Below are 14424 nucleotides of genomic sequence, written 5' to 3'. Positions count from 1 at the left end.
CACCTACTACAGTTCCCCATCACTTTCAAACATGAGGACTTTGCTCATAATGGAATTCTTTCTCAACAACTTCCATCTGCATACCATCCTACTCAGCTTTCCTACTAACCTATATACATACATCAACTGTGAAAACTTGTATTAACTGCCATCATGCCATTACTGATAGTCACCCTATCTCATCTCTCATACATCATCCAGCAAAACATTATAAATGCAAATATCAGAAAATCTGTAAGCACTTTCCCTTTACTCACAAATCAATCATTCATGATACTATTTACTCAAACTCAGGTACTATTTTCAATGATAAAACTCTTGACAATATTGAGAAGTCTTCTATGTATACCACAAAGAAACATAAATTCAAAAGGTCCTGTCCTCTTTCCTACTTAACATATGCCTCTCTATATTCTAAAGTATTTCACACACTTCTTATCTATTACATTTCAATCAATAAATTTCTCTGCATCTTCATTCAACCATACTATTCCCAGCTTTCTACACTATATACTTGTATTTCTGTACAGCTTATGTTGCTGGTTTTATCAATGCATTCTTCAGGTGCATGTTCAATATTTCAAGTTGTTCTGTAAAGACATACTGCTACCCTTCAGATTATAATCCAAAGATTTTGAGAAGTTCAGTTTCACTATACCTAAACATCTCAACTTTTACTTTCCTTCATTTCAATTATTACTCTTAGTCCTTGAACATCCAGAATATATAACCAACGTAATCTAATTGATCTTAAATGCATAACCCCATGATCTATTTCATGGGCTCCTGCAGCTTCAAGGATACACTACAATCAGTACCAGGGAATTGACTGATGCAAATTCTGGAACTGTTTTTGCTAATTTGGGACTAAAATTTTCCTGACAAATGATTAAATCTAGTTTAGTGTGTAGATCTACTTTAGTATATCTGTAATCTCAAAATATAAATTTGACATTGAGCATACCTAGGATGGGTCTATTGCAAGAAGCATATAGAAAGCTTCCACAAAAGCGAGATTATTTAAGTCATGAAATAATTCTGGTGCAAGAAGATGGGACTACTAATATAAAAAAGTCATCTGTAAGAAAAAGAACAGCCTGCCATAAAAGCACTTTTAAGGATAACCACAGCAAATCATAAACAACATTCATTTGACAGATGAAACTGCTACGAGCTCCTTAGACTCAACTACTGTATTTAGTAACAGTACAAGTTCAAACACTGTCAAGGCTATCCTGTACAATTCAAGAAAATTTGAACCATTTACCACATATGAAATAGATTTCACCACACACTGCAGTCATTTCTTTGTTAATTTACCTCTATAAACTCTTAAATTTCAACTTATACCTTCTTCATTTTATAAGAAAATTTTTTTTTATCAATTTCACCTCCTTACCTCACAGCTGCATTCAAACCAATATCTATCTGCTAACTCAACCTTTCGCTGACTCTTGATTTTGGAGGTGAAGCTTTGGCCATAGTTTTCTGGGATGAGTTCTCCTTTCTTTATCTGTCTGATTGCTTTAGTTATAACTTGGCTGCCACTGAAATATCTGCAATTTCAATATCTTTTAAGAAATTTAAAAATAATTATTTCAATCTTGAAATAAAGGGAGGAAGATATTTATGACTGATACACTTCCTCGTACAATTACAGCAGATACATACATGTGGCAGTTGAGGGAATAATTGGTATACATGGGGTGTTCAGTGTTGTAAATGGAAATGGTGAAGAGCTTGTAGATTTATGTGCTGAAAAAGGACTGATGATTGGGAATACCTGGTTTAAAAAGCGAGATATACATAAGTATACTTATGTAAGTAGGAGAGATGGCCAGAGAGTGTTATTGGATTACGTGTTAATTGACAGGCGTGCGAAAGAGAGACTTTTGGATGTTAATGTGCTGAGAGGTGCAACTGGAGGGATGTCTGATCATTATCTTGTGGAGGCTAAGGTGAAGATTTGTATGGGTTTTCAGAAAAGAAGAGTGAATGTTGGGGTGAAGAGGGTGGTGAGAGTAAGTGAGCTTGAGAAGGAGACCTGTGTGAGGAAGTACCAGGAGAGACTGAGTACAGAATGGAAAAAGGTGAGAACAATGGAAGTAAGGGGAGTGGGGGAGGAATGGGATGTATTTAGGGAATCAGTGATGGATTGCGCAAAAGATGCTTGTGGCATGAGAAGAGTGGGAGGTGGGTTGATTAGAAAGGGTAGTGAGTGGTGGGATGAAGAAGTAAGAGTATTAGTGAAAGAGAAGAGAGAGGCATTTGGACGATTTTTGCAGGGAAAAAATGCAATTGAGTGGGAGATGTATAAAAGAAAGAGACAGGAGGTCAAGAGAAAGGTGCAAGAGGTGAAAAAAAGGGCAAATGAGAGTTGGGGTGAGAGAGTATCATTAAATTTCAGGGAGAATAAAAAGATGTTCTGGAAGGAGGTAAATAAAGTGCGTAAGACAAGGGAGCAAATGGGAACTTCAGTGAAGGGCGCAAATGGGGAGGTGATAACAAGTAGTGGTGATGTGAGAAGGAGATGGAGTGAGTATTTTGAAGGTTTGTTGAATGTGTTTGATGATAGAGTGGCAGATATAGGGTGTTTTGGTCGAGGTGGTGTGCAAAGTGAGAGGGTTAGGGAAAATGATTTGGTAAACAGAGAAGAGGTAGTGAAAGCTTTGCGGAAGATGAAAGCCGGCAAGGCAGCAGGTTTGGATGGTATTGCAGTGGAATTTATTAAAAAAGGGGGTGACTGTATTGTTGACTGGTTGGTAAGGTTATTTAATGTATGTATGACTCATGGTGAGGTGCCTGAGGATTGGCGGAATGCGTGCATAGTGCCATTGTACAAAGGCAAAGGGGATAAGAGTGAGTGCTCAAATTACAGAGGTATAAGTTTGTTGAGTATTCCTGGTAAATTATATGGGAGGGTATTGATTGAGAGGGTGAAGGCATGTACAGAGCATCAGATTGGGGAAGAGCAGTGTGGTTTCAGAAGTGGTAGAGGATGTGTGGATCAGGTGTTTGCTTTGAAGAATGTATGTGAGAAATACTTAGAAAAGCAAATGGATTTGTATGTAGCATTTATGGATCTGGAGAAGGCATATGATAGAGTTGATAGAGATGCTCTGTGGAAGGTATTAAGAATATATGGTGTGGGAGGAAAGTTGTTAGAAGCAGTGAAAAGTTTTTATCGAGGATGTAAGGCATGTGTACGTGTAGGAAGAGAGGAAAGTGATTGGTTCTCAGTGAATGTAGGTTTGCGGCAGGGGTGTGTGATGTCTCCATGGTTGTTTAATTTGTTTATGGATGGGGTTGTTAGGGAGGTAAATGCAAGAGTTTTGGAAAGAGGGGCAAGTATGAAGTCTGTTGGGGATGAGAGAGCTTGGGAAGTGAGTCAGTTGTTGTTCGCTGATGATACAGCGCTGGTGGCTGATTCATGTGAGAAACTGCAGAAGCTGGTGACTGAGTTTGGTAAAGTGTGTGTAAGAAGAAAGTTAAGAGTAAATGTGAATAAGAGCAAGGTTATTAGGTACAGTAGGGTTGAGGGTCAAGTCAATTGGGAGGTGAGTTTGAATGGAGAAAAACTGGAGGAAGTGAAGTGTTTTAGATATCTGGGAGTGGATCTGGCAGCGGATGGAACCATGGAAGCGGAAGTGGATCATAGGGTGGGGGAGGGGGCGAAAATTCTGGGGGCCTTGAAGAATGTGTGGAAGTCGAGAACATTATCTCGGAAAGCAAAAATGGGTATGTTTGAAGGAGTAGTGGTTCCAACAATGTTGTATGGTTGCGAGGCCTGGGCTATGGATAGAGTTGTGCGCAGGAGGATGGATGTGCTGGAAATGAGATGTTTGAGGACAATGTGTGGTGTGAGGTGGTTTGATCAAGTGAATAACGTAAGGGTAAGAGAGATGTGTGGAAATAAAAAGAGCGTGGTTGAGAGAGCAGAAGAGGGTGTTTTGAAGTGGTTTGGGCACATGGAGAGGATGAGTGAGGAAAGATTGACCAAGAGGATATATGTGTCGGAGGTGGAGGGAACAAGGAGAAGAGGGAGACCAAATTGGAGGTGGAAAGATGGAGTGAAAAAGATTTTGTGTGATCGGGGCCTGAACATGCAGGAGGGTGAAAGGAGGGCAAGGAATAGAGTGAATTGGAGCGATGTGGTATACCGGGGTTGACGTGCTGTCAGTGGATTGAATCAAGGCATGTGAAGCGTCTGGGGTAAGCTATGGAAAGCTGTGTAGGTATGTATATTTGCGTGTGTGGACGTATGTATATACATGTGTATGGGGGGGGGTTGGGCCATTTCTTTCGTCTGTTTCCTTGCACTACCTCGCAAACGCGGGGGACAGCGACAAAGTATAATAAAAAAAAAAAAACATACATACAAATACTTTACAAACATAAAAACACATGCACAAAAAAATAAGGTTGACTGAGAAACCCTGTGCCATATCAGGAAAATCATATCTAAGACAGAGTACTGCTTCTGCTGCCAATGAGAGGCAGGGCTCAGGCAAAAGCAGCAATGGCCCCTCCTAATACGCTTGTCCCTTTAAATGACTCGACTTGTCCCACTGACACCAACATTTGTGATTTTTCTATAAGCTGAAAATTCAGCTCTCTAATAACAGTGTTATCAATACCTTTCATAACTGCAGTTACAATCACTTCTCAAATTTCATCTTCAAAAGAGGCGTTCATGTTTATTCCAACACAAAAATCCCACATGAACCCTCTGTTGATCCTCAATCTCCTAACTTTGATGTCGTATGACTTCAGAATTTTCACCGAACTACTACAATTTTCCTCTGTTTCTCCTACTACTCTCTTTAACTCATAAAAACTTTATAAATCTATTTTTTTTTTTTTTTTTTTTTTTTTTTTTTGAAAATCAGAATTTCTACTTTGAAGCTATGATACTTTCCCCTGTCATGGCCTCAGCAGAAACTTATGTTAGAAAAAAAAAATTTATTTCATGTATTTGGAGTGCTAGAAAGAATTTGACATTGTACCACACAGGATGTTGGTAAAAAAAGCTACTTCAGGCAGGGATAATGAGGAGAATCCTCTGATGGAAAGAAAATTACCTCAGAAGAAGGGAATAAATGATGCATGTCAGAAGAGCCTTCTCAGAATAATGGATTGGGGTAACCAGTGGCATGGTCCTAGGACCTCTGTCCTTCTTCATCTATGCAAATGACTTGTCAGAGAGATTACACTTATACCTGAATAATTTTGCTAATGATGCTAAGTTCATGAAGTAAGTCTAGAGTGAGGTGGACTATATCAAGTTACAAGTGGACATGGACAAACTTCCAAGTTGACCTGATATGTGGTTTATGCTATTCAGACTAAGTAATTGCAAAGTAGCAAGGCTGGGAAACAGTGAAAGAAATCCTTGTGTCAATAATTTTGAGTACAAAACAAGCTGCAGGAATCTGCGTGTATGAGGTTCTTGGGAGTCAGCACTGAACCTAACCTGTTGCCACAGCCCCACTTCAGAACTGTAAAGAAGACAAACTGTCTATTGGTAATCATTGAAACTGCATCCTAATACATGGATGAGGAAATAATCAGGAAACTCTTCACTTCGTACATAAGACTAAAATTAGAACATGCTTCTCAAGTTTGGTCACTGCATTTGACAAAGGACTATGAAATTACCAAACAGATCCACAGGAGATCAACATGAATCATATCAGAATTATGAAGCTCAGTTCCAGTAAGAGATTAGAGGACATAAATCTATCAAATGTGGAAGACAGAAGAGTATGGGGAGACTTGATCTCAATCTTTATGGTTTTAAACCAGTCTGAAGATGTCAACACTCAGCAGTTTCTCAAAAGATGCAAAGACAAAAATATCGGAGTCACTGACATGAAATTTTACCATTAAACTTGTTTGAAAAGATTTAAAGTACCTTTATAGTAAAAGGAGTAGTGGACAGACTGAATGAATTGTTGAAACTATAAATGCTGATGGTATGCAGAGCTGTATGATGGTATAATTCAGAAAATGGAAACCCAAAAGTGTAAAACTCTCCATTTACTATGCAATTTGGTAAACACAAAACTGATTACAATCAAGATGATACAGGAAGCAAGATGCACATCCACAGAGATGGTAAATTCCTAACGATGGGGATATCAGCTGTAAAGGGATAGCTTGGGAGATCTTAGCTTTTCACAGGCACAAAGTCGTGGAACAATCTCTTAGCACGTATACAGAATAATTTCCTTAATCAACATTTCACTGAGCATGCTAGAATCAGAAGGGCTGATAAATCATTTCTAGATCTTATCTTTCCAAACATCAGGTGAAAACTGAGAATATCAGGCAAGGCAGCAGGTTTGGATGGTATTGCAGTGGAATTTATTAAAAAAGGGGGTGACTGTATTGTTGACTGGTTGGTAAGGTTATTTAATGTATGTATGACTCATGGTGAGGTGCCTGAGGATTGGCGGAATGCGTGCATAGTGCCATTGTACAAAGGCAAAGGGGATAAGAGTGAGTGCTCAAATTACAGAGGTATAAGTTTGTTGAGTATTCCTGGTAAATTATATGGGAGGGTATTGATTGAGAGGGTGAAGGCATGTACAGAGCATCAGATTGGGGAAGAGCAGTGTGGTTTCAGAAGTGGTAGAGGATGTGTGGATCAGGTGTTTGCTTTGAAGAATGTATGTGAGCAATACTTAGAAAAGCAAATGGATTTGTATGTAGCATTTATGGATCTGGAGAAGGCATATGATAGAGTTGATAGAGATGCTCTGTGGAAGGTATTAAGAATATATGGTGTGGGAGGAAAGTTGTTAGAAGCAGTGAAAAGTTTTTATCGAGAATGTAAGGCATGTGTACGTGTAGGAAGAGAGGAAAGTGATTGGTTCTCAGTGAATGTAGGTTTGCGGCAGGGGTGTGTGATGTCTCCATGGTTGTTTAATTTGTTTATGGATGGGGTTGTTAGGGAGGTAAATGCAAGAGTTTTGGAAAGAGGGGCAAGTATGAAGTCTGTTGGGGATGAGAGAGCTTGGGAAGTGAGTCAGTTGTTGTTCGCTGATGATACAGCGCTGGTGGCTGATTCATGTGAGAAACTGCAGAAGCTGGTGACTGAGTTTGGTAAAGTGTGTGTAAGAAGAAAGTTAAGAGTAAATGTGAATAAGAGCAAGGTTATTAGGTACAGTAGGGTTGAGGGTCAAGTCAATTGGGAGGTGAGTTTGAATGGAGAAAAACTGGAGGAAGTGAAGTGTTTTAGATATCTGGGAGTGGATCTGGCAGCGGATGGAACCATGGAAGCGGAAGTGGATCATAGGGTGGGGGAGGGGGCGAAAATTCTGGGGGCCTTGAAGAATGTGTGGAAGTCGAGAACATTATCTCGGAAAGCAAAAATGGGTATGTTTGAAGGAATAGTGGTTCCAACAATGTTGTATGGTTGCGAGGCGTGGGCTATGGATAGAGTTGTGCGCAGGAGGATGGATGTGCTGGAAATGAGATGTTTGAGGACAATGTGTGGTGTGAGGTGGTTTGATCGAGTGAGTAACGTAAGGGTAAGAGAGATGTGTGGAAATAAAAAGAGCGTGGTTGAGAGAGCAGAAGAGGGTGTTTTGAAGTGGTTTGGGCACATGGAGAGGATGAGTGAGGAAAGATTGACCAAGAGGATATATGTGTCGGAGGTGGAGGGAGCAAGGATGAAACTTATGAATTTTGTGTTCTAATACTCACTGTGAAGTTGTGATGACTGAATATATGAATAAACTATTACTGTACTCCAAATCATGAGTGTCAATCATACATTACTAAGCCACCAAATTGGAGGTGGAAAGATGGAGTGAAAAAGATTTTGTGTGATCGGGGCCTGAACATGCAGGAGGGTGAAAGGAGGGCAAGGAATAGAGTGAATTGGAGCGATGTGGTATACCGGGGTTGACGTGCTGTCAGTGGATTGAATCAAGGCATGTGAAGCGTCTGGGGTAAACCATGGAAAGCTGTGTAGGTATGTATATTTGCGTGTGTGGACATATGTATATACATGTGTATGGGGGGGGGTTGGGCCATTTCTTTCGTCTGTTTCCTTGCGCTACCTCGCAAACGTGGGAGACAGCGACAAAGTATAAAAAAAAAAAAAAAAAAAAAAAATCATATATCATACTTAGTCGCTGTCTCCCGCATTAATGATGTAGCGCAAGGAAACAGATGAAAGAATGATCCAACCCATCCACATACACATGTATATACATAAATGCCCACACAAACATATATACATACCTATACATTTCAACTTATACACACACATACATACACAGACATACATTTTTTTCTTTTTTTTCTTTTAAACTATTCGCCATTTCCCGCATTAGCGAGGTAGCATTAAGAACAGAGGACTGGGCCTTTGAGGGAATACCCTCACCTGGCCCAATTCTCTGTTCCTTCTTTTGGAAAATAAAAAAAAAAAAAAAAAAAAAAAACGAGAGGGGAGGATTTCCAGCCCCCCGCTCCCTCCCCTTTTAGTCGCCTTCTACGACACGCAGGGAATACGTGGGAAGTATTCTTAATCCCCTATCCCCAGGGATATATACACATATACATATTCATACTTGCTGCCTTCATCCATTCTGGTCGCCACCCCACCACACATGAAACCAGATATGAATACAAATTCAAATAAATTATCAAGTTATGGAGAATAAGGACATTAAAAGATCAGAGATGAAACTGCAGTGACATAGGTGATATAATAATGGAAACTACGAAGCTCAGAATTTATCTAAAAACATACACAGGGAATTGAGTTCTGTAAAACTCATCATCATGGAAGGTTTTGTGATATTTTTGATGAAAAAAAACGGGGAAAAGGGTACAATTAGCTACAAAGTATGAGGGAAACTTAGAAGTAAGATATGGTTCAATGAATAATGTTATAAAGCAAAAAGCTTAGGGATGTACTGTGGATGGTATGCTAAAAAAAATATTCATAACCTTCATTAGATCTACATTAGAATAAGCACTTCCACTTAAGTCTACCCATTTGAAGAGGCATATAGATTTGTTAGAGAGCATCCATCAACAGGTAAAAAAAAAAAATGCACTGGAATTTTGGGGTCTTAAGACAGCTACAGACTTCCATACATTAGAAGAGAAAAAGAATGTGAAAGACCCGATTTCAACTTTCAGATTCACAAGCTGACTTGACAAAATCACAGAACCATTCTTTGAAACAGAAAAGAAGTAATTATCAACAGGACACAAAGTCTACAGAAACGAATGGAACAAGCTACCTGAAGAAACAATAAATGCAGAGAGCATTAGGATATTGAGCAAGTTGCACGATAGACAAAAGAGGTTAAAAAATGGGGTCCCATGAACATAAAGAAAACTTTCTATATCCACAAATAGCAACCATACTTCCTTGAGGAAGTTCAAGAAAATGCATCAAGAAAGCTGCTAGAATTAAGATCAATGACTTATGAGGAAAGGATGGATATCCATTAATTACTCACACTATAAAATTAAAAATGAGGAAATATTTATCAATATTAACATTTCTTTGAAACCCTTACAAATCATGTAACTTAGAGCATAACAAGAATCTGGGCATAAGAAGAAGTATCAGGAAGGACATCAGAAAACATCTATTTAGAAACAGAGTGATACACACAAAGTGAGCAATAAAGTAACTTCTAATAACATTGGGACGTGACTAAAACGAATGATTTATAGCTGGAGTCTCATGGTTATGCAGCTCCTTTCCTAAAGATGCAGTTTGGTAGTCCCATTCATTAACTACAAAAGCATCCTCACCTGACTTGTGCACTGTGGCAGGAGTGGTTGAACAGAGCAAGAGTTGGATAGATGGCTGCACCCAAGGATTCATTCTTGGCTCCATCAAAACACTTTGGCCCGAGTAAAAGAAACTCTGAGACCTCATGAGCGTTGAACTGCACTATCTAAGGAAGAAAGATATGTTTTGAGATTAGGTAGTGGGAGGGTGAGGAAGGAGGAGTGGTATGGATGGAAATTTAATTAAATTATTGGGGAAGAAGGACGTGCAACTGTGCTATCATTGAGAGTATGGGAGGGTGTCACAGAGCGTGGTCGGCATGGATCAAGGACAACGTGGATGAAAAAGAAGATTGGAATTGTGAAGTATACACGGGCATGTGTGAATATGAAGAGTGTGCAAAGTATGGATGAAAAGAAGTGTTTCTGGAGATATTTCAGTGACTGTACAAATGGGTTTGAGGAGAGGATAGTGGTTGTAATTAAAAACATGAATGATAAGATAGGATATGATGAAATTGGTAACATAGCCAGTAAAATGGGAGTGCCTGGATTAAATGAGAATGGAAGTATCTAATGAACATCAGTGATGAGAGGGGTTTATTCCTTGCAAAGACCTTTTTCCTGCAAAAGATGATTTACAGATGTAAGTGGAGAAGAAATGATGGAAGAGAAGAATAAAAGGGTGTGACTGATTAGGTGTTAATCGATGAAAATATGAGAAAGGTTGCCTAGATGCTGCAGTTGTAAGAGGATTCTTTGGAGATTCCCACCATTTTTCAGTTCTTGGCATGTTGGTAAAGATAAGGGAGAAGTGGAGGTATGGTGCAAGGAAGAGTGGAGAAGTAAAAGTGTTGGCAAGCATGAAGATGAATCATCAAAAATGCAAGGAGGAGTATAAAGACAGGTGACAGAAAGTTTACATGAAATTACAAATGTAGGAATGCAGTCATGTGTGAAAGAGGTGTTAAAATTTTTAGAAATAGACTGTTAAAGGTAGTAGAATTAGTATTTGGATATAAGGTTGTGAGATATAAGAATAAAAGTGGAAATGCGTGATGAATGGATGAGATTAGAAATGCTGTGGAAGAGAAGAAAAAGACATATGATGGTTGTTAAAAAGAAATGTACCAGTGGAAGTTCAGCAAAGGAGGAAGAAAATAAGATGTGTAAGTGGAATGTTATGAGGCTGATAAAGAAAAGCAAAAGAGGAACAGACAATGATTTTAAAAGAAATTTGAAAGAAAAGTTTAAGGGAAATAAGAAATTGTACTGGAATGAGGTAAAAATGGAAAGAGATGGATGTATGAGTGGAACAGTAAACATCAGAAGTAAGGATGGGGAGTTGTTGAATCAAAAGGAAAGGTAGGGGAAGTGAAGATCAGAATTTTGAGGTGGGAATGACTTTGTAAAAGTATTTAGCAAAAGATAAGAAGCTGTATGCAGCTTTCATTGATCTGGAGAAAACATATGACAGTGTCAAGTGGAATGCTTCTGGAATGTATTAAGGATATATGGGGTGAGGGGATACCTGCTGAATGTTGTGAAAGCCTTCTATAGAGGAGCAAATGCATGTGTAAGAGTGAATGGAGAGTTCAACAAAAGTTTAGGTATACATGTGGGTGTAGGGCAGGACTGTGTGATGTCACCATGACTTTTTAACATATATATGGATTGCGAGATAAGAAAGATGAAAGCAAAACTTAGGAAAAGAGGTGTGGAGATGGTGTGTGTCAGTGAGGTATAGTGCCTTGTGACAAGCCAGTTTGTGCATGATACTGTGTTGTTTGCCGAGTGTGAAGAGAGTTGAAAAAGGCTGTAAATGTGTTTTATGATATATGTATGCCTAGAAAACTGAGGGGCAAGGTGGCAGAAGAGGATGGTATTGCAGTTGAATTTCTTAAAAAAAGAGGTGACTATATTGTTGACTGGTTAGTTGGGATTCTTAATGTATGTATGGTTCATGGTGAGGTGCCTGAGGATTGGTGGAACGTATGAATAACGCAAATATATAAGTAAAGGAGACAAAGGTGAGTGTTCAATCTACAGAGGAATTAGTTTGTTGTATTTAATAGAAAGTTGTATGGGATAGTAGTGATTGAAAGGGTAAAGACATGTACACAGGATCAGGCAGGGGAGGAACAGTGTGGTTTCAGGAGTAGTAGAGGATGTGTGGAACAAGCATTTACTTTAAAAATGCATGTGAGAAATACTTTAGAGAAAAAGAAGGATATATAGGTGGCATTTATGGATCTGGAGAAAGCATATGATGTGGGTGATAGAGATGCCTTGTGGAAGGTCTTAAGAATATGTGATGATGGAGGAAAGTTACTAAAAGTCAGAAGTTTCTGTGAAGAGTTTAAGGAGTATGTGCAAGTAGTAAGAGAGGTGAGGAGTGGCTCAAGGTCTGGGCTAGTTTGCTCCAGGTGTGTTCACATTACTATGGCTGTTTAATTTGTATAAGGATAGGGTCATGAAGGAGTTAAATGCAAGGGTCTTAAACAGAGGGGCAAGTATGCAGACTGTAGCAGGTGCGGGGAACTGGGAAGTGAATCAGTTGTTATCTGCTGATGACACAGTACTGTGAGCAGATTCTTGCAAGAAACTGCAGAAGTTGGTGACTGAGTTTGGGAAAGTGAGTGAAAGGTGGAAATTGAGAGGAAGTATGAAGAGAAGCATGGTTTAGCAGGGCAGAGGGAAAAGTTAGTTGAGGTATGAGTAAGGAAAAAAAATGTAAGAAGTGATTTTACATTACTGAGAGAGAGAGAGAGAGAGAGAGAGAGAGAGAGAGAGAGAGAGAGAGAGAGAGAGAGAGAGAGAGAGAGAGAGTGGGAGGAGTGGCTGAAGCAAAAGACTGGGGTGTGGGGCATCACACAGGAGAGAGAGAGAGAGAGAGAGAGAGAGAGAGAGAGAGAGAGAGAGAGAGAGAGAGAGGATTGAGAAATGTGTGGAAAGTGAGGTCATTATCTGGAAGGGCAAAAATGAGTATGTTTGATGGTATAGTAGTCACAATGATGTTATATGAATGCAAGCGTGATTTATAGATGAGAATATGCAGATGGTGGATGTGATGAAAATGAAATGTTTGCTGTCAATATGTGCCATGATCCACAAATCCTCTACCATTCCTGCAGCCATTCCGTTCCTTCCCTGGCTAAAAATTTTTGCATGCAAGCATCCTCTTAATCATATCATGAAAGAGGAGAGGATAACTAAGAGGGTATACATGTCAAAAGTGGGAGAAATAGGGAAAAGGGGGAACCTAGAAGAAGGTGGAAAGATGGTGTAAATGATGTTTAGAAGACTTAAGGCCTTAACATGCAGACAATACAAGGCATGCAAGGGATAAAGAAAACTGGAGTAATGGGGTTTATAGGGGCAAATGTGCTGTAAATGGATTGAAACAAGGTATACGATGCAGCTGGGGGAAACAAAGGAAAGATATGTGGGGCCTGGTTGTGGTAAGGGGCTCTAATTTCAATGCATTTGTGCAAAAAAATCCAATTCTTCATCTGTTACTGGTGACACCTCACAAATGTGGGAAATGATAGCATGTATGAGGAAAAAAATAATAATAATAATGAAGCTTTTACATAATCCACCAGAGAGTACTTCATCTTCTAAAAATATATACACAGCTACTGAGCATTAGGTACTTCCACGCTACATGAATAGCTCTCAATACACGTGTGCAGTGTTTCTCAAACATTGCGCTGCAACCCCCAAAGGGTCAGAAGGAGTTTCCAGGGGGTTCAAAAGCTGTCTGCACTTAGCAAACAGAATCTTTGTTCTATGGCAAGACTAGACCTTGAAAGAACATGTGTGTGTGAATGGGAAATTAAGTGGCCTGTATTCCAGACATTTTTCTTTTTACATCTGTAGCAGTCATATATTGGCAAAAATAAGTTCCCTGGTATTCCTCTGTCTGTTTCTACCTTTAGGGATGATAGGGAGTTGCAGTGAACAAAGACTTGGACATATCTTGCTGAGAAACATTGCATTTGCATACAAATTCTACATATAAAGTTATTAAAATAAAAAATAAGTAGTTGGTAACTGGTATACTACAACGACAATAATCATCTCTCAGTATTGTGATTAATGAAATTCAAATCAACTTTTGTCCTAATTGGAGAAGGTTCTGTATGAATCATTTACACAAAAAATAAACAAAACAGGTTATGAATGTTACCTCTGGCTCAACTACTGACCTGAAGGAAACGCAGCAGAAGGCCTCCCACAAAAGCCTCTGTGTCACTAATCTTATCACCTAAGGGAGAAAAAGAGTATTATGAACATTACGCCAAAAATTATTTTCCTATTCATTTCATCATTTCAAATACTTTTGTGTGCTCCATCATAACTGCAGTTTCATTAATACTGCCCATAATGCATTACTCCTAACCACCTAGCAGTAGTCTACAGTCAAATATCAACAAAAAAAGGCCATTTGCCCCTGCTAAGAACTACTAATGCAAGTAATCAGGCAGACTTACAAAGTCTCCCTACTGTCTGCCATTCATCTAAATTCATGTACTGTATAAGATTTACTACAGGGCAATATCGATACAGTAAAGAAAATCACAAAAATGTTTATATCATCAGGAAAGTTGGAAAGGTTTACCAACCTTTATCCTTAAATAGTGGGTACGCTGTTGC

At 39.1% G+C, this 14424-nt stretch overlaps 1 protein-coding gene across 11 annotated transcripts in view; it reads right to left on the bottom strand.

Moving 5' to 3' along the window:
- Window positions 1–14424, bottom strand: part of Smyd4-3 (SET and MYND domain containing, class 4, member 3) — a 250354-nt gene that overhangs the window by 8153 nt on the left and 227777 nt on the right. For 6 of the 11 annotated variants that reach the window (XM_071664600.1, XM_071664604.1, XM_071664606.1 and 3 more), the window contains 4 exons: window positions 14394–14417; window positions 13977–14035; window positions 9787–9932; window positions 1400–1556 (listed from right to left, as the gene is read on the bottom strand). In XM_071664600.1, the coding sequence (XP_071520701.1) occupies window positions 1400–1556; window positions 9787–9932; window positions 13977–14035; window positions 14394–14417 (386 nt within the window). The remainder of the gene's footprint in view (window positions 1–1399; window positions 1557–9786; window positions 9933–13976; window positions 14036–14393; window positions 14418–14424) is intronic. The other 5 variants (XM_071664601.1, XM_071664603.1, XM_071664607.1 and 2 more) reach the window with 1 other exon arrangement.

Source organism: Panulirus ornatus, chromosome 9 (genome assembly GCF_036320965.1).
Source record: "Panulirus ornatus isolate Po-2019 chromosome 9, ASM3632096v1, whole genome shotgun sequence".
In the NCBI taxonomy this organism is placed as follows: domain Eukaryota; kingdom Metazoa; phylum Arthropoda; class Malacostraca; order Decapoda; family Palinuridae; genus Panulirus; species Panulirus ornatus.
The sequence above is the reverse complement of the archived record's forward strand: the minus strand, read 5'-3'. Positions and strand labels throughout refer to the sequence as shown.